General features: G+C 59.0%; 4 protein-coding genes across 6 annotated transcripts; all 4 read left to right on the top strand.

Moving 5' to 3' along the window:
* The first annotated feature begins 411 nt into the window (after positions 1 to 411).
* RASSF1 (Ras association domain family member 1) lies at positions 412 to 5155 on the top strand. Its single transcript, XM_086845733.1, has 6 exons — positions 412 to 661; positions 1505 to 1626; positions 3819 to 3923; positions 4001 to 4289; positions 4732 to 4847; positions 4953 to 5155. Exons 1-6 carry the CDS (start codon positions 412 to 414, stop codon positions 5097 to 5099), a joined length of 1029 nt encoding a protein of 342 aa, XP_086701859.1. The 3' UTR covers positions 5100 to 5155.
* A 716-nt stretch (positions 5156 to 5871) lies between these two features.
* TUSC2 (tumor suppressor 2, mitochondrial calcium regulator) lies at positions 5872 to 10709 on the top strand. Its single transcript, XM_086845732.1, has 3 exons — positions 5872 to 6038; positions 6293 to 6413; positions 8007 to 10709. Exons 1-3 carry the CDS (start codon positions 5887 to 5889, stop codon positions 8070 to 8072), a joined length of 339 nt encoding a protein of 112 aa, XP_086701858.1. The 5' UTR covers positions 5872 to 5886; the 3' UTR covers positions 8073 to 10709.
* A 2698-nt stretch (positions 10710 to 13407) lies between these two features.
* HYAL2 (hyaluronidase 2) lies at positions 13408 to 16532 on the top strand. Of its 2 annotated transcripts, none has more exons than XM_086845729.1 (4): positions 13408 to 13487; positions 14006 to 14947; positions 15566 to 15655; positions 15798 to 16532. In XM_086845729.1, exons 1-4 carry the CDS (start codon positions 13437 to 13439, stop codon positions 16209 to 16211), a joined length of 1497 nt encoding a protein of 498 aa, XP_086701855.1. In that variant the 5' UTR covers positions 13408 to 13436; the 3' UTR covers positions 16212 to 16532. The 2 variants fall into 2 exon arrangements, with proteins under 2 accessions (XP_086701855.1, XP_086701856.1); XM_086845730.1 differs by lacking the exon at positions 13408 to 13487 and adding an exon at positions 13641 to 13693.
* Positions 16533 to 16775: 243 nt separating this feature from the next.
* HYAL1 (hyaluronidase 1) lies at positions 16776 to 19338 on the top strand. Of its 2 annotated transcripts, XM_086845731.1 has the most exons (4): positions 16778 to 16890; positions 17390 to 18592; positions 18714 to 18803; positions 18894 to 19338. In XM_086845731.1, the coding sequence occupies exons 2-4, from the start codon at positions 17693 to 17695 to the stop codon at positions 19209 to 19211; spliced, it is 1308 nt and encodes a 435-aa protein (XP_086701857.1). In that variant the 5' UTR covers positions 16778 to 16890; positions 17390 to 17692; the 3' UTR covers positions 19212 to 19338. The 2 variants fall into 2 exon arrangements, with proteins under 2 accessions (XP_023791295.2, XP_086701857.1); XM_023935527.2 differs by having other exon boundaries at positions 16776 to 18592.
* The last annotated feature ends 7023 nt before the right edge of the window (positions 19339 to 26361 follow it).

Below are 26361 nucleotides of genomic sequence, written 5' to 3'. Positions count from 1 at the left end.
GCCCAGGCTGCACGTCCAGGGCTGCAGCCGGCAGCCAACGCTCTCCATAGATCTCCGTCTGCTTCTCACCCGCTGCCAGAGGTGCTTCCAGCCCCTTCCTCACTGGGAAGCTGAGGCAGGGAGCGCAGTTCGTCCTGCTCCTGCGAGAAGAGGCAGAGAGCGCGGAGCGGCTGTAGCGGGCCCCCTTCCCCCGCAGCGGCTCCGGGAACCTCATCCCCGCCTCTAGCCCGCCCCGCCGGGCTCGCCGGGACTGGAGTTGGCGATCGGGAGCCCGGGGCATTACGCCGTTCCCCCTACCCCTCCGCCTCAGTTTCCCCGCGGAGCCCGATCGGGGCGGCCCCTCCCGGTCCCCGCCCCGGCCCGGTGCCGGCCCCCGCCCCGCAGCCGAGCAGCGCCCGCGGCCGCCGGGCCATGGAGCTCATCGAGCTGCGGGATCTGCAGCCCGAGCCGCGGCCGGGCCGGGGCCGCCTGGAACGAGCCAACGCGCTGCGCATCAGCCCTGCCCGCCGGCCCGGCCCCGGGGCGCATCCTGACCCGCGGCTGACGGCGGCACCGGGCGCCGGGCACCGCTTCGAGCCGCGGCGCCGCGGGCTGCACACCTGGTGCGATCTCTGCGGGGACTTCGTCTGGGGCGGCGGCAGGAAGAGCCTCCAGTGCCGCCGTGAGTACCGCGCCGCGCCCCGGGCCCCCGCACCCCCGCCGCCGGCCATCCCGGCACCTGGCACCCCCAGCAGGCACCGGGCACCCTGCCACTCGGCTCCCTCAGCACCGGGCACCCCCAGCGAGCACCGGATATCCCGCCACCGAGCATCCCCACCACCGGGCACCCTCACCACTGGGCACTCCCACCGGGCACCGGGCATCCCACCAACCGGGCACCCCTACAGGACACCGAGCATCCTGGTAGTGGGCCCCTCACTGAGCACCAGCCGTCCCGCCACTGGGCACCGGGCACTCCCACCGGGCACCGAACATCCCGGCACCGGGCTGGGTACAGCCATCTCAATAGCAATTACCCCCACCAGGCATCCTGGTGCCAGGCGCTTCCGTTAAGTTGGACATCGCCATTCTGGGCACTTGCACCAGGCACTGGGCCTCTGGGCACCAGGAACTGCCACCAAACACTGGACACCACATCAGGCACTGGGCAGCCCCGTACAGAGTACCCTCACTTGGCACCACACATCCCTGGTACCCACACTGGGCATCCCACCACACAGGGCATTCCAGTAATGGACAGCCACGCTGGTGCCCATACTGGGCATCCCAGTATCAGGCACTGAGCATCTCATGCTGGCCAGCCCAGCAGGGAGCACAGGCACAGCACCAGCCAGGACATGGCACAGTGCTGTGTCCCATGCTGACGCTACCCCTGTGCCCCTGGGCACAGCCTGAGCAGACAGCTGATACTGTCACCATGTGCCAGATCTTGTCCCACCACGCACCAGTGCCCTGGCACCCAGGCTGTGCACAGCGGTGACACCTCTCCTGCCTCTGTCCCCAGACTGCAGCTTCACCTGCCACTACCGGTGCCGGGCCCTGGTGCGGCTGGACTGCAGTGGCCCCCCACGTGCTGGTGACGAGGACGATGGCAACGAGCAGGTGTTGGAGAAGGACACCAACGTGGTAGGGCATGGGCCTGTCTGAGGGAGAGCTTGGGCAGGGGGTGGCAAACCTGTGGGCTCTGCTGGGCTGGGGGGGGCTATGCTGGGCTGTGCCATGTGAGGCCATGTCACGGCACGCCAGGCTGTGCCATGCCAGGCTGTGCCAAGCCTTGCTGGGCTGGGCCGGGCTTAGCTGAACTGTATGAGGCTGACATACCAGGTTGTGCTGTGCTATGCCATGCCAGGCTGCACCATTCCAGGCTATGCTGTGCCATGTTGGGCTGTACTGGACTGTGCTGTGCCATGTCGGACCGTGCTGTGCCAAGCCAGGCTGTGCTGTGCCCTGGCGAGCTGTGCTGTGTCGTGCCCGTGCCGCGTTGTCCGCACAGCACCGTGCCGAGCCGAGCCGAGCCCGGCCGGGGCAAAGCCGTGTCCGGGCGGGCGCGGGTGAAGTCACCGCCGGAAGCGGGGCCGCCGCGCCGCCCCCGGCCCGCGTCACCCCACGGCCGGGGCGGGGCGGGGACCGGGACCGCGCTGAGCCGGGACCGGGGCAGGGCGCGGTAGACGCCGCGCCGAACCGAGCCGGACAGGAGCGTGATAGGGACCGGGCTGAGCCGAGCCGGGACCGCGACCGGGACCGGGCTGAGCCGAGCGGGACGCCGATAGGAACCGGGCGAAGCTGAGCCGGGACTGAGAGTGGGACCGGGCGGAGCTGATCTGGGACTGAGACCGGGACCGGGCGGAGCCGAGTCAGGACTGAGACAGGGACCGGGCGGAGCCGAGCCGCGATAGGGACCGGGACCGAGCAGAGCCGAACCGGGCCGAGGGCCGGGCTGAGCGGAGCCGGGCCAAGGACCGGGAGCGGGCTGAGCCGAACCGGGAGCGGACCGAGCCGGGCCCCGGCCCGGGGGCCGGCCGGGCTGGCGCGGGGCCGGGTGTGCCCGTGTGCCCGCCGGCCCGGCGGGGCTGCGGGGCGGGCGGGCCGGGCCGTGCCCTCCGCCACCGCCGCCGTGCCCGTGGCCGGGCCGGGGGCCGGCGGGGCCGGGGGCTGCGGGGCGGCGGCGCTGGCCCTGCGGCGGGGCGGCGCGGGGGGTACGGGGGGCAGCACGGCCAGCAGCGGCTACTGCAGCCAGGAAGACTCCGACTCCGAGCCCGAGCTCTTCTACACCGCCCGCACCTCCCTCGGCCGCCGCCCGCGCCGCCGCCAGGTCGGTCCCGGGCCGTGACGTCAGGGGGAATACGGGTGACGTCATCGGGAGCGCATTCCCCCTACCTGGGTGCTGGGGAGCAGGCGAGGGTGGGCTCGGTGCTTGGGGAAAACTAGAGGTATGGGTGGTCTTTTCTTGAGGCGAGCTTGGCCCTGCCTGTGGCAGTAGCGGGGTCAAGCACGGCCGTGCCGTGGGACACGGTGGCCCCGTCCGGTTGGATGCGGGGTGAGCGAGGCACCGTGGGGCGAGTTGGGTTTCGTTGCTTGGCACGGGCACCCCAAGGTCCCTCAGGGCTGAAGCTGCTCCCAGCTTTGGGGGTGCCGGAACAAACTCTCCGGGCAGCTTCACAGCTGCCCCCACGGTGCAGGGAGCCCCGCAGGGTCCGGCAGCGCCTGCATGCTGTGGGGTGGACACGCGTGTGTCGGGGCTGGAACCCCTCGGTGCCGTGGGGACACGTGCAGCGCTGTGTGGCAGCTCCCCGTAAACACTCATTAGTGGTGGCAGGGACGCCGAGCCGGGACGCTCGGTCCCCCGTGCGCGGGGCCAGCACTTTGAAGTGGGGTGCCGGCGGCGAGGGCGGGCTGCACCCCCGGCCCGGCCCTCCTGCCTCAAATCTCAGGGCGTCCCCGCGGGGGCAGAGCCTGCCCAGACTCCCTGGTGCCGGGCTGGCGGCTGCCGGCGCTCTGCCTTGGGGACGCCTCTCTGATCTGGGGTGCCGGGAGGGGACGCTCGGCTCCGGGTGTCCTCGCAGTGCGTTCACACGGCCCTGCAGCCCCAGGGACGGGCGCCTGGGGGGCGGCCGGTGCCGGTGTCCCCGGAGCAGGGCTGGGGCGGCGGTGAGCTCGGCACAGCACAGCTCAGCGCCAGCCGGGCTGATGCAACCCCGCGCAACCGCCCGCGCATCCGCCGGGGCTGCGGGATGGGCTGGGGACCGCCGGGACACCGAGGCAGGCGGGACGGTCCCTCCCGAGCTCAGTGCCGCTCAGCCTGGCTGCTGTTCACGCAGGATGAGCCCAGCGAGTGGGAGAAGACAGAGCTGGACCAGACGCAGGTGGAGCAGCGGATCAAGGAGTACAACAGCCAGATCAACAGCAACCTGTTCATGAGCCTGGTACGGGGTCGGCACAGGGCCGGGGGGTCACGGTACCCAGCCCCGACCCCACTCACCCCCCCACCGGTGTCTCGTAGAACAAGGACGGCTCCTACACCGGCTTCATCAAGGTGCAGCTGAAACTGGTTCGCCCTGTCTCGGTGCCGGCCACCAAGCGGGTCCCCTCCCTGCAGGCGGGGCGGCCGCACCCCCAGGGGGTGAAGCGCCGCACGTCCTTCTACCTGCCCAAGGGGACCGTCAAGCACCTGCACATCCTCTCGCACACCCGCGCCAGCGAGGTCATTGACGCCCTCCTCCGCAAGTTCACCGTCATCGACAACCCCCGAAAGTTCGCCCTCTTCGAGAGGTCTGAGAAGGATGAGCAAGGTAGTGCCCCAGGGTGACCCTGTCCTCACAGTGGTGGCCATGTCCCGATATTGTCAGTGTCCCCTGGGTGGAGGCAGTTCCATGGTGGTGATGTCCCCAGGGTCCCTTATGGTGGCAAAGCATCCCCATGGCAGCGGTGGCCCCGTAGTGGCAGTGTCCCCCATGGTGGCCATATCATGGCAGTGGTGACAATAGTGACAACTGTCCGTAGGTAGCAGCACCTCCTTGGTGGTGGCATCCTGTAGCAGCAGTATTCCCCTTTGGTGACAGTGTCACCCGTCACTGGGGGATGTGTTCCCCATGGCAGCCGGCAGTGGTGTCCCCTGTAGTGGTGATGTCCCCGTAGCAGCAGCATCCGTGTGGCAGCAGTGATGTCCCCATAGCGGCAGTGTCCCCATAGCGGCAGTGTCCCCATAGCGGTGACACGTGGCCGCCGTTGCAGTGTACCTGCGGAAGCTGGGTGACGACGAGCAGCCCCTGCGGCTGCGGCTGCTGGCCGGCCCTAGCGAGAAGGTGCTGAGTTTCATCCTGAAGGAGAACGAGACCGGAGAGGTGAACGTGAGTGCAGGGACGGGGAGGGGGCCGGCACCCGCATTGCCCGGGGAGGTGGCCATGGGGGGACGCTCCCGGTCCCCGTTGCGATGGCAGCCCTCGTGCCTGCAGTGGGACGCCTTCACGCTGCCGGAGCTGCACAACTTCCTGCTGATCCTGCAGCGGGAGGAGGAGGAGCACGTGCGGCGGCTGCGGCACCGCTACGCGCGCTGCCGCCAGAAGATGCAGGAGGCGCTGGCCACGCGCACGCCGGGGTGACCGCGACACGAGCGCCCGAGGCCAGCCGGTGCAGCAGGAGCCTCGCCCGCCGGCGGGTGGGGACACCAGGGAGGGGGGTGGAACGGGGCACCACGGACCCACCGGGCTGTCAAAGCCCCCATGGGGCTGGCCCAGAGAGTGAGGGTTCCTGGTGGGAGCGAGAGCGAGTGTCACCCGCGAGTGGGTGTCCCCAGGGAGCGTGTGTCCTGGGGGGAACGAGTGTACCCTGGGGGATTTGGTGTCCCCAGGGGAATGGGTGTCCCCAAGAGAGCGTGTGTCACCTGGGGGATTGCGTGTCCCCAGGGGAGTGGGTGTCCCCCAGAGAGCGTGTGTCCTGGGGGGAGCAAGTGTCACCTGGGGGATGGTGTGTCCCCAGGGGAGTGGGTGATATGGGGGGAGCGAGTGTCCCCGGAGAAGTGAGTGTCCCTGGGAAGAGCAGGGCATCAATCACCAATAAAGGCATCTTGGTGACGAGGCCTGGTCTGCGGTGTGTTCTTGGCAGGGCGGGCTGGGCTGGGCAGGGACAGGACGGGAAGTCCCCTGGGTATGGGCGGGTGCTCGCACGTGGTGCGGGGTGGCGGCGACGGGACTCGAACCGGCGGTTCCCGCGCTGCCGGCGGCGGGCGGGGAGGAGGGCGCGCCCCGCGCCGGTGTCACGTGACGCGGGCGCCGGAAGTGGCGCGGGCGGCAGCGCAGGCGGCGCTCGGTCGGTGTCGCCGGGCGGCTCCGGGCCGCCCCCGTCCCTTTCCCCCCCCCCGGCCCCGCTCCCGCCGCCGCCGCCCCCGCCATGGGCGCCAGCGGCTCCAAGTCGCGGGGGCTGTGGCCCTTCGCCACCCCGGCGGCGGGCGGCGGCGGCCCCGAGGGCCCCGGCGGGCAACAGGCCCTGGCCCGGGCGCGGGCCGCGCGCGCCGCCACCCCGTTCGTGTTCACACGCCGCGGGTGAGACGCGGGCGCGGGGGGCGGCTGTCATGGGCCGGGGGGGGGAGGGCTCTGCTGCTGGGCCGGCCACGGCACAGGCACGGCGCGGGGGTCGGGAAAAGCCGCCGGCAGCGCCGAGCCGGCAGCGGGTGGTCGCTGCAGCTCCCCAGGGCAGCGGGGACCGGCCTGCCCCAGCCCCCCGCCCGGCTCGGGGCCCAGGGGGCCGGCAGGGCCGGCAGGCTCTCATGCCAACGCCTCCCCTCTCCTCTCGGCAGCTCTATGTATTACGATGAGGACGGGGATCTTGCTCACGAGTTCTACGAGGAGACAATCGTCACCAAGAACGGGAGGAAGCGCGCCAAGCTGAAGAGGATCCACAAGAACCTGATACCTCAGGTAATGTGCGGAGAAGGGTGGGGGAAAGTGAGCGCAAAGCGCCACGGTGACACTTCAAGTCCGGACTTTACAGGAGCCATTTCCCTCAGGGCATCTTCTTGCTGGAAAGGTGGAGGCTCTCTCCTCCCCTCAGCTGCTGCCTCAGAGCCATGATTCCTGTGTGTCCTGGCTTACACCCCTGTCACCTGAGGCTGTGACAGGAAAGGGAGAGCTGGTGGTACCCTCCAGCTGCCCTTTTTGGAGAGAAGTAGTGCCTGAGCCTTTCAGAACTGCGAGGCAGGGAAAGGTAGCTCAGCCGGGTGTATGTTGTGGGGCACAGAGTGCCAGGCAGCCCTACATGGCCATGGTGTCACCTTACCAAGCACCTTCCACGAGGTGTAGGGGGTTGTGCTGCTTCAGCCAGTGTCATGTCACTGTGGAGGGACAGGTCCTGCATTGGGGAGCAGCAGCCAGAGCCTGTCAGCTGCTGACATGAGTTCGCACATCCCCTCCAGCTGCTCAACAGTGTTGACAGCTCTGTGCTTTGCTCTTCAGTGGAAAAGTCTCCTCTTTAAATAAGCAAGTGGTGTGAAGCTGGGCAGGGGCTGGGATGTGAAGTGAGGATCATGGTGCAGGGGCAGGAGAGCCTGCATGTAGGGAATCTTTATGGGGCATAAATGGAGGAAAGGGCAGATCAAACCAGGGCTGGAGAAAGCCCTTATAAGAGTCTACCCTAATTAAGCAGAAAGGCATGGCTACAGTGAGCACCTAGGGTGAGCTGTCAGTGTGCTCTGAGGAGTGGGCAGCCTCTCAGCAGGATGGGACCCCTCTGAGTGCTGAGAAGGCAGTTATGGACAGAGGGATTTGGTGCTGCTTCCTGGGCGGGCATTCTAGCAAAGGCAGGCTTGGCCCGTGGAACTGATTCTTCGTTCATGTGGGTTGAAACTTACCCAGTTGGAAAGCTTAGCTGAGCTGGAGAGAGCAGGTACCAGCACTGAACAGTCCTTTTCTAGCACAGGCTTTACTCCGGTTCTGTGGGTGCAGGCCCAGCCCCCGCTCCCCCCTCTGCCCCAGCCCCCCAGCTGCCAGTGGCTCCTCCCAGTGCTAAAACAGGAGAAGGCTTGGACGGGGCATGGGAACGGTTCCTGTGGCTGGTGTGGAGGGAGCATGCATTCAGCAGCCTCCCCTCTGCACAGAAAGCCGCTTTTCTTGTGTGCCAGCTGCCCCGGCTGCGTTCTCTCAGAGAGCTCTTTTCATTCTTCTAAATCCCGTGAATGAAAGGTGCCGGATGAAAAGCCCAGACAGCCAATATCTGCCAGTCACGCACCAGCTGCTGCACAGGCAGTGCCTGGCAGAGCAGCTCCCTCCTTTCTCGCCCTGCCATGTGTGGCAGCCGGCCGTGCCGCCCTTGGCTCTCCAGGGACGAGTGCGAAGGGCAAAGTGCTGGTGCTTTGTGTGCTGCTGCTCAGGCGTACCTGGTGTCACAGGCGATTTATGGACCCTGGGCCCTCCGGTTACTCGAGGGCACAGTGTTCTCTGTCACTGGGTGACTGGCAGGGCTCGGGGATGTTGATTGGCCGTCCCTTCTGCTCACCACTCTGACTCTTCTTTTAGGGCATAGTGAAACTAGAGCATCCTCGCATTCACGTGGATTTCCCAGTGATTATCTGCGAGGTGTGAGTCCCAGACATCGCTGCCTGCGGGTGGGAGGCCCTGCCCCACCGCCCCCAGCCTTGCCTGGCCAGGCTGCATCGTGTTCCCACCGAGGAGGACTCCAGGAATGTGGCGGGACGGTGGCTCTTCCCTCACCTGGATGTGAGGCAGGATGGAGCAGGCCCTCGCAGGAGATGGGTGACTGTGTGCAACGACTGCTTAAAAACATCCTTGCTTGAGTCAGAAGACTAAAATACCTTTTGTAGCCTCTAGCCGACGTTTGATGGGTAACTGGAACTGCAAACAAGCTGCTGTGATTGAGCTGTGAAAGGGAGAGCAAGCCTGCACTTCTCACAAGAGAGAATCCCCTGCTTCTCAGGTATGCGGCCCAGGGAGAGCCAGGGCATGGTAATGCCCTGCCCTGCACCCCGAAGTCCCTGGGGCCCGCAGGTTAGATGGCCAGTGTTGCAGCATGTCCCTTTGACACCGGTATGATGTGATGCTCCCCTGTGTGGGTTTGTTTCTGGAGGATAAACAGGGCAGGCTGAGGGGTCTCAAAGCACATCAGGCTGGCTGCTGCTCTCCTCTTGCAAAGGGGATGGAGATCAGATGCCTTTCTCTTAGGCCTCGGTCTCTTCCCCCACTTCTTGGAAAACTGCATTTCCCTGCTTATGCCAGCGCTGGGGAGGTTGGCTTTGCTGCTGCCTGCTGGAGAACTCTGCAGTCCCTGGCCACTGCTGGTGGCAGCAAGGTCCCAGCTCTGCAGCAGACTTTCCTCCTCCATTGTCACGCTGGCTCCTGCTGAGCGCCATCCCTCGCCTGCTGTGGGGCTGGGCTGCCGGGCAGCTTCCTCACCCCCGCTGCTGTTTGAACAGATACCTCCCTGTAGGCTGGGCCTCGACTGAGCCAAGCAGGAAAGGAATCCTCTCTTCCTTCCCTGTGCCCCCAAAACAATCAATCAGCGTACCTGCCCCGGCTTGGAAATCTCCCTGGCGATGTGAACTGTGGTTCCTCCCGCATCCCAGCTGGTGGCAGGAGGAGAAATGCGATGCACTTTAAAGGGAGGCTTTCTGCCCCACCTCAGAAGGTCCTGCTCTTTTCTCCTCTTTCCTCCCACCTGAGAAGGTCGAGGTCTTGGCGGCACTGAAGAACCTCTCACCCCTGCGTGTGTCCAGCTGCTGGGGGAAAGGCCTGACCCCAAATGCCCCTTGGAGCATGAGGAGTTGCTGCCTCCCCACTCGGCTGTGCCCAGACCAGGCAGGCAGAGGAGGACCGGCAGCAGGCACAGCTTTAAAGTGGGTCAGAGCCTACTCCCCACAGCAGCCAGCTCGGCTTTCCTCCTCTTTCCTTCCAGAACTTATTTACTTTCTAAGCACTTCAGATGTTTGCTACCTCGATTTTTAATTTAAGCTGCTGGCACTTGGCTGCCAGCCCTGTCGGTGTCTAAGTTGGATGTATCCATCCCCGCGTCCGCCGAGAGCCGCCCGGGCGCGGGGCCACATTCCCGGCTTCGGGGAGATAACAGCGACGTGGCTGTTGCTGTCTTCCTGTCACCACCTCTTCCCTTCACATCCCTCCACCCGCGGTTCCCATCGACAGGAGTGAGCACACAGGGTGAAATGGATGTGCCGGCTGCCACCAGGCATGGAAGTGGCAGGGCAGGGCTCGTCTACACTGTGATGCTGGGCACTTCTTTCGTCATCTTTTGTTCTGCTTGCTTGAAAGAGTCTTGTCTTAAAACAATCCCTCACTGAAGTGTTTCTTATTTGCACCACCTGCTCTTGAGTTTCTCCCTGGCTGGAGCTCCCTGGGAAGGGCACCCCTTGGGCTCCACAGGAGAGCAGGAGCTGCTGTCCCAGGAAGAGGAGAGAAAACCGTGGCCACACTGTCTGTGCTGCCTTGCCCCAGGTCTGTTTGAGGGCACGGGAAGCTGCACCGACCCCACCTTGGGCATGGAGGAAAGAGGAGGAGGAGGAGTGGGAAGGGGGTTGGTGCTGCTTGCCTGCCCCAGTGGGGAGCCCCTCACCTGGCCACCAGCCAAAAATCTGCTGGCAAGGCACGGCCCAAACCTGGGGGAGGGGGCAGAGACTGTGACCAGCTTAGCAAGGACGCTTTTGTCCTTTCTGACAGGCTGCCCATCCTTCCCCCAGCGTATTAAACATGCTCCCCCAAAACCCATGCCTTCTCCCACCCTTCTATCCCCTCAGTGTCACCAGAGTGGCAGCAAACCTCTGCAGGCTGCCAACAAGCTGTGTCTCCTGCCCCGCTTCTTCCCAGGCTGGTCCCCACAGCAGCCAGCCCCCAGGACCCTAGCAATCCTGCAACAGCAGGGCCTTGGGAGCACCTGGAGGGATCTTAAAAATGTGAAGGTCACTGTAAATAGTATCTGTGTCCACTGTGGTGTTGGAGCAAGCAAAAAAAAAAAAAAAAAAAGTTTTCCTTTTGATTTTTTTTTTTTTTTTTTTTTTACAATTTCTGTGCAACATTGTGCTTTCCTGTGTGGATGTGTAGCAGAATCGTACTCACGGACACTAGGCTCCTTGCTCCTCTAGGGTGTGGGTAGGACCTATGGGTTTGGGAAATGTACACTACTTATGGTCCTTCCTCCCAGTGCATCTGTCCACTTTTGTTAAATTTCAATAAAATTATTTGTAGAGCTCACAAGTCCCAGAGCTGTCTTACTGGGGAAGGCAGCTGTACCTGAGGGGAGGTGGACTTTGCTGCTGGCATTTCGAGCCCCCTGTTTTTTTGGGAAGGGGGTATTTGTGCACATGTGGCCAAGCTGATGGTGAAGGACCCCTGAGTCACAGCCATTTCCAGGTTCTCCAGTTGGCACACGGGACTGGCAGGAGTTGGTGGCTTTGTCAGGCTGTGACTCTCTACTTGACATCTTTTAAATATATAACTAAAGTATGTAAGTAATGTGAAACGTATGTAATTTCCTTGTTCATTCCCGAAGGCTGGAGCTCAGGCCTGTGTCCCCTCCCGTGTGGGGACGGAGGTCAGGGGAGCCGGGGTTCGCTGGCAGCCCAGCCTCAGGCTGACTCTTCTTCTTCTTCCCATGGCTCCGCCCGAGCCCTGCAGGGGGGAGGCTGCGCCTGTCCTCGCCTTCCTCGCCTTCCCTGCCAAATCAGTGCCTCATTAATCACGGGGGCCTGACGTTCTGGAGCCGGTGTGACCCTGTGCTGGGATGCCGCCCGTCCCTCGAGCATTGGCGGCTGTCCGTGGGGCAAGTGTGATCTCACTTTGTTCCCCACGTCCTGTCCCCGACAGCCCTGCAAGTGTTTTCCTGCAGCCACCGTCACTTTTCATCATTTCCTCCGAGCAAGCCGGCTCGGAAATGATCTGCTGATGAAAGCTGTCATGAGAGTGAGTGGTGCAGGGTGTCCTGCCAGCCCTCCAGCCTCGGGAGGATGAGGCTCTGGCCCATTCATCCAGAGGGACCTCAGACCCAAGAGGGATGGATGGATCCTGGTGGCATAGAAGGGGACTGTGTGGCTGTGCAGGGTGGTACAGCCTGGCGAGGTTACACAAGGCGATGGCTGTGGCTCTCTGGCTCTGTGACCATCTCTGTGTCTGCCAGGGCCACCGCAGTCCCCTCCTGCTGCCCGTGGGGCAGGGCCATGCCCAGAGCCCCCAGGGTGAAGGCAGGTGCTGACATCCTCTCCTGGCTTCATGGCTACTCCATCTCCAAGCTGACCTCCTCTCACAGCTTGCCCTGACCTGTCTGGCACGAGCGGCTGTGACTCATGACCCGTTATCTTTATCTGCCATCCACGAGGAATTCCCATCCTCCTGCTGCCTGCCTGGAGCAGCTCGCCACTCAGCTCACCCGGGCCACTGCCCGCTGTTGCCTGCCTGGACCCCTCTACACTCTGGGAATGACTTGGAATGATCTCATGCTCAATAGGGCAAGGGGAGGCTGGATCTGCCCAGCTGCCCCTTCCCAAAAGCAAGTCTTCCCTGTGGAAAGGAAGGAGGGAAACCGAGTCAGGCGATTCTCCCATTGAGGGGACGGCAGTGAGAATCTGCGTCACACTGAGGACTTCCAGCCCTCCCAGCAGTGGAAATCTGTGACCCCTCCGGCCACCCCACTGCCGGTGGGGCTGGATACCTTCGCACAAGGAGGATGGAAAATTTTAGCTGCTGGCGAAGGGAGCCTGTTTACTGCCCAGAGGGGAAGGGCAGCGCCTGCAGCGCTGGGACTTCTTGGCTCCCCACAATCTCTCCCAAGGGTTTTGGCAGCCAACGCCCGGCCAGCAGCTGACCCTCCCAGCCCCTCTCCCAGCTGGTGCCTGGCATTGCCTTTAGGTCAGGCCGAGCTGTGGGGTGCAGCCCGGATTTGGAGTGGCTGGCCTGGATGCAGTGCCCATCCCTAGCCGGGCTGTCACCCTCTCAGTGGGAGCTTCACCACAAAAGCTGGCACCCAAGTGGTGCCACTAACTGGAGCCAGCTGCAGGTTGCCTGCGGCCACGGCTTGGCACTGGTGGCACCAGGAGCTGACACCGAACAATGCTGGGCTTGGTGCTCCCGCCTGGTCCTTAGGGAGCTGGTGGGTGGCTGGGGAGCACTTCCGTAGATTCAATCCTGCTTCCTTCCCCTGTCGGCCCCGACACACCCTCGCAGTTCCTGTGCAGGGGCACCCCGATGGCCCTCGGCCTAATGGGGCCAGCCCTGGCCAGAGCAGGCGGGGGACAGGCAGCAATGGGGACTGCCACATGGCCGGTCCCTGAGCCTGCCTGTCCCATCGCCTGCCAGAGGGAGCCCACTGGAGCCTCAACAGTGCTCTGGGAAGGAAACCCCCCCAGCCGTGCTACACCCATGGCCCCCCTTGTCCTCTCCAGGCAGGAAACCCACGGGGCCATGGCTGAGTCAGCAGCACGGATTGCCCTAGCCCTGCACAGGATGTCCTGTCCGGCACAGCACCGCCCTGGGGTCACCACTGTCCTGGGGACACTGCTGGTGCAGGGACGCTGATCTTCTGGGGTCACCACCTTGAGGACACCAGCATTCTGGAGTCACTACCATTGTAAGGTCACCAACCTTTTAGGGACAACATGATCCTGGAATAACATCCTGGAGTCACCACCATTCCAAAGTCCCCGTTTTGGAGTGATGATAATCCTGGGGACACCACTGCCCTGAGGTCACCACCACCTGGAGACAACGTCCTGTGACCACAACCCTGGGGATACCACCACCCCCCTGGGGACAGCCCCGTCCCGCGGTCACCGCGGTTTGGGGACCCCCGGTCCTCTCGGCCGCCTCAGCCCCGCGCTTCCCCCGCCGACCGTGGCGCCCCCTGCCGGCCCCAACCGCGGCCCCGCCCCGCCCCCTTCCGCCGCGTGGGGGGGGCGGGTCCTCCCGGGCCGTACCAATCGGGACAGGGGGATGACTCCCCGGTGCCCGGTGCCCGGTACCCGGTACCGCGGCCCCACGGAGGTGAGTGTGTGCGGCGGGGCTCCGCCGCCGGTTCGGAGCCCGGTGCCCCGCGATGGTCGGTGCCATCAGCCCGGCGCGGCGCGGGCGGGGCGCGGGGGCGGGGCCGGCACCCCCGCGGGTGGTGCGTGCCGGAAGGTTTAAAAGCGGCGGCGGGGGGGAGGCGGCGGTGCTGGAGGAGCCCGCGGCGGGGGATGGCTTGAGGCGCGGTGAGAACCGCGCGGGGAGCGGGAGCGGAGCGGGGCCGCCGGGGGCCGCGCCCCGGCGCTTTGTCTGCCCGGCTCGAACAAAGACGGCGCCGCGCCGGCACTCGGGGGAGCACGAGCGGGCGAAGCCGCTTGGGACCGGGATTCCCGAGAACCGGCCCCCACCCGGGGCTCTGCCCGCACCCCTCGGGAGCTCTCTGCCCCGGGAGGGGACTTGGATCAGGATCTGCCTTGGGGGGTGCGGGCAGGTCGGCCCCTGCCTGCACCCCCTCCTGCCGGCCGCTCTTTCTGACTCGACTCTCCCGCCGCCCCCAGGTCCCGTCGGGCAGGATGCGCGGGGGCTGCGCGGCGGCGGTGGCTGTGCCCTGGCTGGCCCTGCTGGCCTTGGCCCGGCAGCCCCCCGAGAAGCCGTCGGCCGCCCCCCATCTCACCCGCCGGCCCTTCCTGGTGGCCTGGAATGTGCCCACCCAGGACTGCAAGCCTCGCTTCCAGGTGTCCTTCGACTTCAGCATCTTCGACTTGTATGCCTCCCCCAACGAGGGCTTTGTGGGGCAGAACCTCACCATCTTCTACAAGGAACGCCTGGGGCTTTACCCCTACTACAACCGTGATGGTGTGGCCGTCAATGGTGGTGTCCCCCAAAACAGCAGCCTGTCCGAGCACCTCGCCCGCCTCCAGGAGGGCATCGACAAGTACATCCGCTCATCCACCAAAGAAGGGTTGGCCGTCATTGACTGGGAGGAGTGGCGACCTGTCTGGGCTCGCAACTGGAAGCCCAAGGATATCTACCGGGAGGCGTCACAGGAACTGGTGTTACGGCGTCAGCCCACCTGGCCCCCTGAGAAAGTGAACAAGCAGGCAGCGTTTGAGTTTGAGTCGGCTGCCCAGGAGTTCATGGTGAGAACCCTGCGCAAGGCCAAGAGCTTCCGACCCAAACAGCTCTGGGGCTTCTACCTCTTCCCTGACTGCTACAACCACGACTACAGCAAGAACAAGGAGAGCTACACTGGGCAGTGCCCAGATGTGGAGAAGTCTCGCAATGACCAACTGAAGTGGCTGTGGAAGGAGAGCACGGCCCTCTACCCCTCCATCTACCTCGACCCGCTCCTGGACTCCACTCCCAACAGCCGCAAGTTTGTGCGGGCGCGGGTGATGGAGGCCATGCGCATCTCTCAGAAGCACCATGATGACTACTCCCTACCTGTCTTCGTCTACACCCGGCCCACCTACATCCGCAGGCTGAATGTGCTCAGCCAGGTAGGGCTGTACCACTGGGACATCATCAATCCAAGCCCTGAGCATCTGGGCTTTGGGGTCAGCTGAGGTGGTTCCTCTGCCTGGGTATCGCACCTTGCTCCCGTGAAGCAGGGTGGTTCTGGAGGCTGGTGTCTGCACTCATGGGGTTACTGGCACCCCGTGGTTTGACTGTTTCCCTGTGATGGGAAGTGACACCATTTGGCATGGGGCATAGGGCTGACCCTGGGGAGCAGGAGAAGTGTTTCCTTTCCTAGGACCCCCAGCTGGGCTGGATGATGGGGTGCCACAAACTGTTTCCCTCATGGGTGGGATGTCTGGCAGTGGGACTGGCACCAATGGTGACTGTCACCAGGGAAATGCCTGGGAAGTACTGCAGGACTCAGGTCCTGGCAGCTGGAACCCTGGGGTGTGGAAGCCCACAGCCCCTGTGCTGTGCTGGCTTAGCCCCTGAGGAGGAGGGCAGCATTGTCCCCAAGTTTTTGGGATAGTCCCTTTTCCTTGAAGCAGGGATTAGGTCTTGCTGCCCTGATCCTGCAGTGGATACTTTGGAGCATGCTGTGCTGGGGCAGTGGGTGCTGCATGGGGTCTGTGGGCACTAACCAGACCCTGTCCCCACAGCTGGACCTGATCTCCACCATCGGAGAGAGCGCAGCACTGGGTGCAGCTGGGGCCATTTTGTGGGGTGATGCAGTTGACACCAAAAATCGGGTAAGTTTGGGGTCAGTGTCAGTGTGGGAGGTAGATGGGTGGAGGGAATCACCTGCCCCCAGGGGAGGATCAGCGGCTGAGCTGCCCTCTCCATCTGAAGTACTTCTCCCTGGGTCACACCCTGGTACTTCCCTTTCCTTAGGAGTTGTGCCAGTTAATGAAAAACTACCTGGAAGGGGACCTGGGACGCTACGTTGTGAATGTCACGACAGCAGCAGAGCTCTGCAGCACGACGCTGTGCCAGGGCCGGGGTCGCTGCCTGCGCCAGGACAGCCATGCTGATGTCTTCCTCCACCTCAACTCTACCAACTTCCAGCTGCGGCGTCGGGATGCTGACCACCCCGAGCGCCCCCTCTTCTGGGCAGAGGGCCAGCTCTCCTCTGCCGACATCGTCTTCCTACGGACCCACTTTCACTGCCACTGCTACCAGGGCTGGCAGGGCAGTGGCTGCCAGACACGCGCTGGCCCCCGCAGCGATGCCCCTGGCCCTTTGGCACCGCTGGGACTCGGGGTGCTGCTGCTGCTTGCAGTCTGGTGCTACCTGCCCCAGGACTGAGCTGCCCCTTTCTGTGGCGGTGTAGGAGCAGTCTATTTAAGAAGTCTCTACCCTGCCTGGGAGGCAGCTGATTATGGAGGGCTGTCCCTCACTGTGGTGGTGTGGGGGGAGAGCTGCGGTCGCCTCGTCTCTACCCACCCTGCTGCAGTGCAGGTGCCCTTCATGGGGATGGGGGGAGGAGGGGGACCCCTCTCCTGTTGTAAGGAGAGGGATGGGGGCAAGAGGGACACGGGGGCGGGGAGCGGGTGCTGCGTGGTGCTGATCCCCCGTGTGCTGCCCCACACTGAAGTGCTTTACCTCGAATAAAGCTGGTCAGACTGAGAGGTGTGGGCTGATTTGGTACGGGGCAGGCACGGATCGCTCAACTCATGGACACAGCCTCCGGCACGGGGCGGGAGGAAGCGGCGTGTGGGTATGCAGGAAAGCTGCGGCGTTGGGAGCTGCCCCGCGGAGCTCGGGAAGGGGCTGGAGGGGCGGGAGCAGAGCCGGAGCCGCGTGGGCAGCCACGGCCGGGCCACCCACGTGGAGCCTGCGTGAGCCCCGCCCCGGCCCCGCCCCAGCGGCACTCCCCGCCTGGCCTGGCCCTGCCCCGGGCCCCGCCGCTGTCCGGGATGCGGGGCTGGACCCCCGGGACCGGCATTGCTGTGTGGGGACACCGTGCCGTGCGCCGCCGCCGGGGGTAGGTTCAGCCCCGCAGGGCCGGGGGCGCTCCTGGGCCGTGCACGTCCCTGAGCTCCGCTGTCCCGTGCCACGAGTGTCCCCCAGCGCTACCCTCGCGTGGCTCCTGTCCCCTGCTCTGCCCGTGCAGCCTCTCCGGCCTCTGTCTTGTCCTGAGGGCTGTCCGTGCCTGTGGAGCACCTCCCTGCCCACGCCCCTCGGCGGCTGTGAGAGTGGCTGTGCCGCGCTCCCCGCGGCTGCTGTCCCCTGCTGTGGGTGTCCCCAAGCCCTGCCTGCCCGTGCCTCCACGCGTGAGCGGCCCGGGCCGTGCCCTCCTGTGGCCGCGGTGCCACCGCGGGCCGTGTGGTGCCTGGTCGTGCCCGGTGCCGTGAGCTCCCTGCAGCAGTGCCCTCCTCTCGCCAGGGAATGGCCGTCGCTCTCCACTTCCCGCCCGGCGCAGCCCGAGTCCATCACCGTGACCTTCCTCCCCCCGCCCCGTCCGCGTCTGTTTGTCTTTCCAGCCCACTCATCACCGGCCAGTCATGGGGTGTTGACTCTGCGCATTCCTCACCAGCCGAGCCCGCCGCTCGTAACGCGGGGCTGACGCTGCTGTCCCACTCTGGGGCCGCTCTGCTGGGCTCCAGCTGCTGATAAATTCGGGGCCTTTGAGGAGGTGGAAGAGGTGACCCTGGGTGACCGGCGCCGCTTGGGAACGGAGGTGTGGATTATTGCCGGTCCTGACTTGGGGATAAAAGCGTCAAGGTCTGCCCAGGTCTCAGCTCTCTGCAGTCAGCTCCAGGATTCACCCTGAGCGCACCAGCACCATGGCATCAGCATGGTCCTGCTGGGTCCTCCTGCTGCTCCTGCCTGCCCTGACCCACGCTGGGGGACCGGGTCCTGTCCTCGTGAACCGCCCCTTTGTCACCATCTGGAACATCCCCACCCAGCGCTGCACTGAGAAGTACAATGTCACCCTCAGCCTGGGGGTCTTTGATGTGCTGGCCAATGACCAGCAGTCCTTCACTGGGCAGGACATCACCCTCTTCTACAGCGACAAGTTGGGTCTTTTACCCTACTACACACCCGGGGGGGTGCCAGTGAATGGGGGGCTCCCCCAAAATGCCAGCCTGGAGACTCACATCCGCCAGGCCACCCAGGACATCAAGGTGACCCTGCCCAGCCCTGACAGTGGTGGGCTGGCTGTCATCGACTGGGAGAAGTGGCGCCCGCTGTGGATCCGCAACTGGGACTCCATGGAGATCTACCAGCAGAAGTCGGAGGAGCTGATGCAGCAGCAGCACCCACAGTGGCCTCCCAAGGAAGTGGAGGAGATGGCCAAGCAGCAGTTTGAGAAGACTGCCTGCGATTTCATGAACAAGACCCTGTGGCTGGGCAGGAGCCTCCGTCCCAGTGCCTACTGGGGTTTCTATGGTTTCCCTGACTGCTACAACAATCACTTTGATAGCCTGCCCTACAATGGGACATGCCCAGATGTGGAGCAGCAGAGGAACAAGAATCTGTCCTGGCTCTGGAGGAGCAGCCGGGCGCTCTACCCCAGCATCTACCTGCCCTTCTGCCTCAATGGCACCAACAAGGTGCTCACCTACGTGCGGCACCGCGTGGCCGAGGCTTTCGCTGTCCAGCGTGGAATCCTTGACAGTGGCATCCCCGTCCTGCCCTACTCCCAGATCGCCTTCGAGTACACTCTGGACTTCCTTTCCCAGGTGATGGGGATGTGGGGATAGTGGGCACCACTTGGGCTGATAGGTTGGTACCACGGACTCTTTATCTCTGCTGTGTGAGGGCTTTGGCCACTGCTGACTTCTCCTCTCCCCATGGGTGCAGGAGGACCTGATGAACACCATTGGGGAGAGCGCGGCTCAGGGTGCTGCTGGCATCATCCTCTGGGGCAGCCTGGACTACAGCACCTCCAAGGTGAGTGTAGATGGGGGCACCATGTCCCTGTCAGCAGGGACCCCCCAGTTCCTCAGCTGTGCAGGGCTGTGACACCGAATGCCATTGCAGGAGGTGTGCCAGAGGCTGAAGGAGTACGTGGAGGGGCCCCTGGGTCACTACATCGTCAATGTGACGGCCAGTGCTGAGCTGTGCAGCCGGACCCTGTGCTCCGGCCATGGCCGCTGCGTGCGCCAGGACAACCGGCAGGGCTGGCTCCACCTCGACCCCTCCCGCTTCACCATTGACCTGCGGGCTGGCAAGCCCTGGCTGCTGGCTCAGAGCCTGGAGCCTGGGGAGGATATTGCCAAACTGGCCAGGGAGTTCAGCTGCCAGTGCTATGACAAGTGGCAGGGACCCCGCTGTGACACCCAGGGCTTTGCCAAGTGAGCCCCCATGCAATCCTCCCACTCTGGGGACACACTGGGCAGACAGGGTGACACTATCTCAGCACCCATGCCATGGGACTGAGAACCTGACTGTGAGGCTCTTAATAAAACCAGAAAGCACCAGCGTCTCCTCGTCTTCTGCTGCAGCACTTTTGGGGTGGGAGGGTCCTCCTGCAACACCACTGCTGCCTTGTGATGCTTCCAAGAGCTGTCCTTTGGGATGGGGCTTGGGATGTAATGCCCCAGAGAAACCACAAGGAAAAAAGAAAATTTATGGGAAAAGACATAGGAAGCGGGGATGATAGAGGAAGAGGATGAGAAATGGAAGAATGATGGGGAACAGCCAAAGAGTGGAGGCAAAGGGGGTGAAAAGATGTGATTGTGTGGCTGTAGTTGAAGGAGTGTGAACTCCAACCCCTCACTGTGCACAGAGGAATGGACTGAAACCAATGCCCCCACTTTGATTTTCCCCTGGATAACCATATGCAAAGCAGTTAAATCCACAAATAATATGCAAAAGCACTGATTTTTGTACCACAGACCACAGTCTTAACTGTACCTATTTCAAAGCAGCTGGGAGAAGGCATGAAACCCTGGCCCAGCTAAGATAAAGATGTTGGCATCTTCATCTGGATGTGGGGGAATCACATGCTCAATTCTCTGATTTCAGGCTCTAATTCAGGTAATCTCTCACTGCTGGGACTGCACTGCATGGCACTGTGTTTGTACAGGGGACTTACAAAGCTGCACCCTTAATTTTTAAGCTGGTTTGTGTAAACCACTGCAGAACTACTACATTTCTTATGTTCACTTCTTATTATTACATTAAGGAGGGTCTGAGATTATACCACTGGAAACATAATTAGGCCTTTGGATTCCCCAGTCACAGCTTTCAGAAACATACACTCTGTTATTACCAAGCTTTTTGACAAGCTGGGGGCCCCTGAAAAAATTAGTCATAATTGGATTTTGGCCCAGAATTAATAGTTCTATCTAATTCTTATAGAGATAGCTTGGTAAATGTTGTCTGTAAATGTTGGAAACAATATTATCTTAGTATTTTTTGTATGTGAAATGTGATTTTACTTAAATGAACACTCAAACATGCTCCTCCTAAGCTACAGGGAATCTGATATTTGCCCTGTATATAATGCTGAAATTGAAAGCAAAGTTCACCTTGCTGTTCACACAAAGAAAATTACCATGAATTTCAAGTCCTCCTTATGCCTAGAAGGGATCAGAGCTGTGTGCTCCTAAGTTCAGGTAATTTAATATGCTTCAGGTGTTCAGCTACTGGTGCCTAACTGGGGGCCGGTCTGAGGTTCTCCTGGACAGTATTATCTCAATCCATTAACCAAACTAAGCATTGAGGTGGGCATCAGGAAAGAGACATTTCAGTTGGAAGCCCTGCAGAAACCCTGTTTCCAGGTGTGGTTTTGTGGCTTTTCTTAATGAAAAGTAAGGCTGGAGAGTGGCAGACTTCCCTTATTTCTCGAAACAGCTCATTTTCTTGTTAGTGAAATAATGCAAACTTAGGCATTAATGTAGTTTGCCACTTTCAAATAACAGCTTTGAATGTGTAAGAAGATTTGCTTTATTCATCCTACCTATTCTAGCTATTCTCCCGTCCTTGCCTCTTACACTGCATCTAAAGACACCCAAGACAACGGATATAATTATAATTTAGCTTGTCTCGCTCCAGACTGAGGAATGGAGCCTAGAAAGAGACTGCATGTGGTGCCAGCAGACAATGTGGAAGCACTGAACATCTGCTGAGTTGTTTGCTCCAGGTCTGAAAACCTGTACATGTAGCTCTTGCAGCTGGATGCTGAGCTTCTCCTGGTGCACAAGTACAAACCTCTCTTGGAAGAACTAAATCCTTCCCAAAAGCAGATCAGGGCAACTGTATGACTTGAAATTAAAGAGATGGCACTTGAGTCTTTAAAATGCCTTTTATTCCATTCACATTACATTGGAGGCTTGAGGCACACAGGGCTGGTCACTCAGAGCTCAGGTTGCTTCGTGGGCGTGCAAACACATTGCAGCTTCAAGGGAGAGAGGAGGGCTGGGTGCTCTGCCAGCCCAGGGCAGGTTTGGGTCACTGTTTAGCCCCCCTAACGCCCAAGCACACACTGCTGTGCTGTGCCCAAAGCTTCCAGGTGAGCAGCTCACCCAGCAGGAGCAGCTAAGAGGACTCAGAGGTACCTCAGTGAAACATGAGACCAGGAGGAGGAGAAGGAGGATGAGGCAGCAGCACAGAAACTGCCTGCAATGACACCTGAGCCTGTGAGCAGCTTGAGGTGCTAGCCAGAGCAGCAGAGAAACCATTGGCTTTGAATAAAGCACACCCCCCATATGCCAATAGCACTGAGGGTGTGCACAAGGCTTCACTGCTTTCCTGTTAATGCTTTTAACTGAAACTTGCCACTTCTTTTCCACGTCCAATGTCAAAGCTCACTTCTGATTATTGTTTCAAAAGTGAAACATCAACTCCTACAGAAATAATTTCCAGAGCTTGAATGCAAGACTCTGTATCCCAACCCCCCCCTCAGTGTCATTCAGAGCAGCACTGACTTGAACACAAAATTTTCAAGCTACCAGTTACTTAAAATTAAAGTGGCTCTTTCTTATGATGTCTTTGTACCTCTGTATCTCTGTTTTGTCTTTGAAAATCACCTATTCCAAACCTTTTCCCTTGCTCAGGCATTTCTAGAAAAGATGTGAAAAGATTTATAAAAAATAAACCATATTTAAGAAAGATCTAACGTCATGTTCAAGGGCCACAGACTCTGCTACTGCCCTGGACCTGACATCCCTTCTTTCCGAGAACTAGCAGGAATATCAGCCTTCATTCCTCTGATTCATCAGGTTGCAATTTCAGAAGTTACTTGGAAAAAAAAAACCAAGTAAGCCCCGAAGCGCCGTTTGTGGGCTCTCAGTGAGTGTTTAAACACGCAGCACAAACAGCAGACTTTGCTTTATGTTATACAAACAAAAATGCCTCTGCGCTGGAGAACTTGTCCCGCTTTGTTCCATAACTTTTTTAATCTGCCATTACTGGGGCTGGGCAGCAGAGCAGGACTTTCACCACAAGAATGTGGGCGCAGCAGCAGCAGCAGCAGCTCCTTTGTTGAGAGTGTTCCAGGCCAGCCTCAGGCAGGGCTGGTGTGTGGGGTGCAAGGGCTTCCACGTTTTCTGCTTGAGAAAAGTGTGGCTTGTGTTTTTCACTGCTGGTGGGACTGTCAGAGGCAGAACACTTGTCCTCTTTGCAGCATCTCCGCTGCTCTGATTTGGCAGCAACTTCCCTCCAGTTATTTTCCACCCTGGGGTTTTCAAACAGACTAATCAGTGTCCTGTGCTGGCATTAGTAAATCGGCAGGAGTGTTATCAACAGCCTGAGGAGGGTCAGAGTGAGGCCTTGGGAGCGCTTCCAGTGAAGCCACTGTATAAAACACCTTGTAAACTCATTTTCCTCCAGTAACTTGTTAAGCACAAAACCATACAGTGCTCCAAACTCTGCTCTAATCTGCTGGTGCAGACTTGAAGCAAACAACAAATAATACAGCAAAACATTTTGTGGCAACTGTCCTGCATTTGACTGTAACTTCTCAGGAGGAAAAATTTGATTTGACAGGTTACTGGTCCTGTGCCCCAATTAAGACATAAACAGTTGTAATCCCCTGCAGTTGGGCAGAGTTCAAGGTTAGTTTCAGCAAAAACAAACCAAGTTAAAATTGAAGCAGGGAAAAAAAAACCCAAAACAAGCCAAAATTTGGAGGCGGAACCTGCCCACAGTGCAAAGCATATATTCTTTATTATCTTATTTGTTTTAATACACAGCAACTGATACCTGCACAGGGCAGACACCAGCTGAGATAACAGGGAATTCAGTATTTGAGGCTTGGCTTTTCTCACTATGGCAACAAATGTGTAAGGAGAGTAAGAGGACATGGATAACTGGCAGCATCCAGCACAGCAAGGGCAGTGGTGCTGAGGTCTGAATCTCCCACCCCAGCACGGTGCCTGATGCAGAACCACTGTGGATGTCTGAACACAAGCACCCAGCGTGCCCTGGGGAGTGTGTGCTGTGCAAAGCATCAGCAGAATAAACACACAGGTAGGTGTTTGCTCCCTTGTCTTCAAGGCAGCTGGGAAAGAGGGTGGTCTGTGTTTAATCTGACTTCCCTTTTCTAAAATAGTGGAGGTAGCGACCCTTGAATGTGGGTCTGCTCTCCCTGACTGCATGGACCAGCTCCTGGGTCACAAGTGACTCCTCATAGTCACTGGCCTAGAACAGAAGAGCCCTCCAAAGGTCCCCTTTTCTCTCTGCACCTCTGCCACCCTACCAAAATTAACTGGATGAAACAGATTCTCTGTCATAAATCCATGCTGCATTTATTCATGCAGAGAACCTCCTATGTTGCTTTTTATTTCGTGGATTAACACTTGTTCATCCACTCACAGAATTTGTTCAACCAGTAATTACACTCAAATTGAATGAAATAACCTGAAAATCTGTCATCAGTGTCTGAAACCAGGTGGGACCAAGAAGAATTGTCACCAAAATCTACTTGGAGTTAATCTTCAGGATATTGGTCATGAAACCTTTTCCACTTCAGTTGTGACTAGAAGGTATAGTATGAATGCTAATTTTCTGCCAGAGGGGGAAAAAAAATAATAATAAAAAAATAAAAATAAAAAGCCTTATCTTTGTTTCCTAAGCAAGAAAAAATTATTTCTACCTATGCAGGTTTATCACAAAATACCTACCAATAACCAAGAGTAAGGGGATTTATCTTTAACAGGCCCAGATCTGGGTTCTTGGTAGATAAATCGAATTCAGTTATTTTAACAAGGCAGTTAATTGATGAGGAATCCCCAAATTAGAAGCAACACAGACCAGAGTATTCATTTCCATTATGGTTCAAGCTCATAATTTATTTCTTCTATCACCCACACACTGGTGGGAAAAAAATGCAACACCAATGCAAGCAATTTGCCAAAAAATGTGCTTAATGTAATATTTATATAATCTTCTTACATGCTGCCTGTTGTGAAGGGGAGCTGTGATTAAAGATACATTTTTCCTTAGTCAAAGGTTATGGAAAATCTCAGTTGTCTGGGATCAAGAAGCAACACTTGACTACAGCTGCGCATACAAAAACTGAGCAGCATAAAAATAGCACAGCAAGCACTCCAGCAATGCACATAACAAGATTTCCCTCTTCCAAAGAGCCTGAGAAAGGCCAGGCAAGCTCTTATGCTCTGACCAGGCTGGAGATGACAATTCCCACCCAAAGAGATAAGGCCTCCCAAGTACCTTAAGTCTCCAGTCCTGGGGTACCTTAACATATTCCTATGCTTCAGGACAAGGATACACCTGCTTTTTTTTAAGATTTTATGGTCTAGACAAAAGAAATAGGTCAGAGAAAGGGGGAAAAAAAAAGGTTCAGCAGGAACAGTGACTACAAGGTGACTACATGAATAATTGTATTAACTTTTGCTTGCTGGTTCACCTATTGGTTTCTGCCTTTTTTTCTTCTCCTGCACACTTACAATTTGGGTAAAGATTGCAAATATATCTTTACGAAAGAATTGTGTTATCTGGCTGAACTGAATGTAGTGCAATCCTGCACATGGCAAATTTCCAAGGAATTTAACAAAGCACCCAACATCTTAAACCTCCCAATGAAGCTGAGGAACAAAAATCCAATTGATTTACTCATCTTTGAATTATTGTCATCCAAAGGTAGAAATTATTGGCTCACACTAGAGCAGGAAGAATGTGATCTGTGAAAAACAAAGTCAATAGAATTGGTGTCCCCAGGCTGTCCAGGCCTGCCCCAGCCACGTTGCTCTGATAAACCTGATCAGATGCTTTTCCTTGCCAAGCAGCTGAAGGAAAAATGTATTTTTGTGGCCTTCTCTTCAGTTCTTTGAAACCACAAAGCCACATGTAGGGAAAAATATTTTCCAAGGCCTGTAAGTGCAGCAATTTTTCCAATTTAACTGTTTTTGAGGAAGGCACAGGACTAAGTCAAATGTTTTCCAAATTTATGACCCTGCTTGCTCAGTTTGTCCAAGCACAGGCTAGGATCAAACATCCCAGGCAGAAACTGTATTTACCCTGAACACTCTTCTCTCCTTTTGAGTTCTCCTAAATGCAAATAAATTATCAGATTTATTTTTTTCCCTCATGAATCTGTTCCACTTGCTAAATTAACTACACCTCACCAATCTGGACAGAATCTCAACAACCTCATTAGTGGTTGGCTACACAGATCTTGAGCAATACCCAAGATTTCTAGCAAGTTTTGCTGTTAATACTTGCACTGGTTTAACAGTGATTTAACGTGTTCTGCTGTTAAGAACACTGAATTCCTCTGCACAGTCAGGATCCTGCAGCGCAGCTTTCGTGGTGGGGCACACAAAAGCCAAGGTGTGCCTTCCCACCTTGAAAAGTGTGCTGTGGAGGAGGATAAACACGGTTAAGCAGAAGAGAAGCCACAAAAAGAGAAGTCAGTTTGCTGCCCCGTCAGGCTCTGCCCAGCAGCCCGTGCAGGGTTACAGGCTGCCTTCACCGCTGCTGCTCGAGACCTTTTGTTCTGCCAGAGGAGTGGAGGGTTCTGGCTGACACTGAGCCACGTCTCTTCTGGCCAGTGGGACAGGGGGTCACTCTGAACCTTTTCACCAATGTCAGTAAGGAATCCTTGCAGATGGGTGGTTTTGTTGGATTTTTTTGGGTTTGTTTTTAAGGCCAAGGACAGCAGGGTGAGCTGCTGCAGTGCCCAGCCCCCTGAGCTCCATTTCTGGCTGTGCCTCACTACCTGCTGCTTCACACCAGCTGCAAAAAAACCTGTTTTCTTTTTTTCTTTTTTAAATAAAACAAAAGGATAATACTTCACTAAGCCCAGACACTGGGACTAAAATATATTTCAAGGGGAGAGCAGATGAAACCAAGGGCCTCTCTCCACTCCCAGGGCTCAGAATTGTACGATATTTCTTTCAGAGAAACTCTCAAACAACTCCAGTGGCCTTTGCCTCAAGCTGGAAGCAGTCAGTGACCAGAACCAGAGTTAACTAAATCAAGTTTTGAGCTATGCCATCTGTGCCAGTGACAAATGCTCTGCTCCAGAACAGCACAGGGACCT

This window comes from Cyanistes caeruleus, chromosome 11 (assembly GCF_971803275.1).
Source record: "Cyanistes caeruleus chromosome 11, bCyaCae1.hap1.1, whole genome shotgun sequence".
In the NCBI taxonomy this organism is placed as follows: Eukaryota; Metazoa; Chordata; class Aves; order Passeriformes; family Paridae; genus Cyanistes; species Cyanistes caeruleus.
The sequence above is the reverse complement of the archived record's forward strand: the minus strand, read 5'-3'. Positions and strand labels throughout refer to the sequence as shown.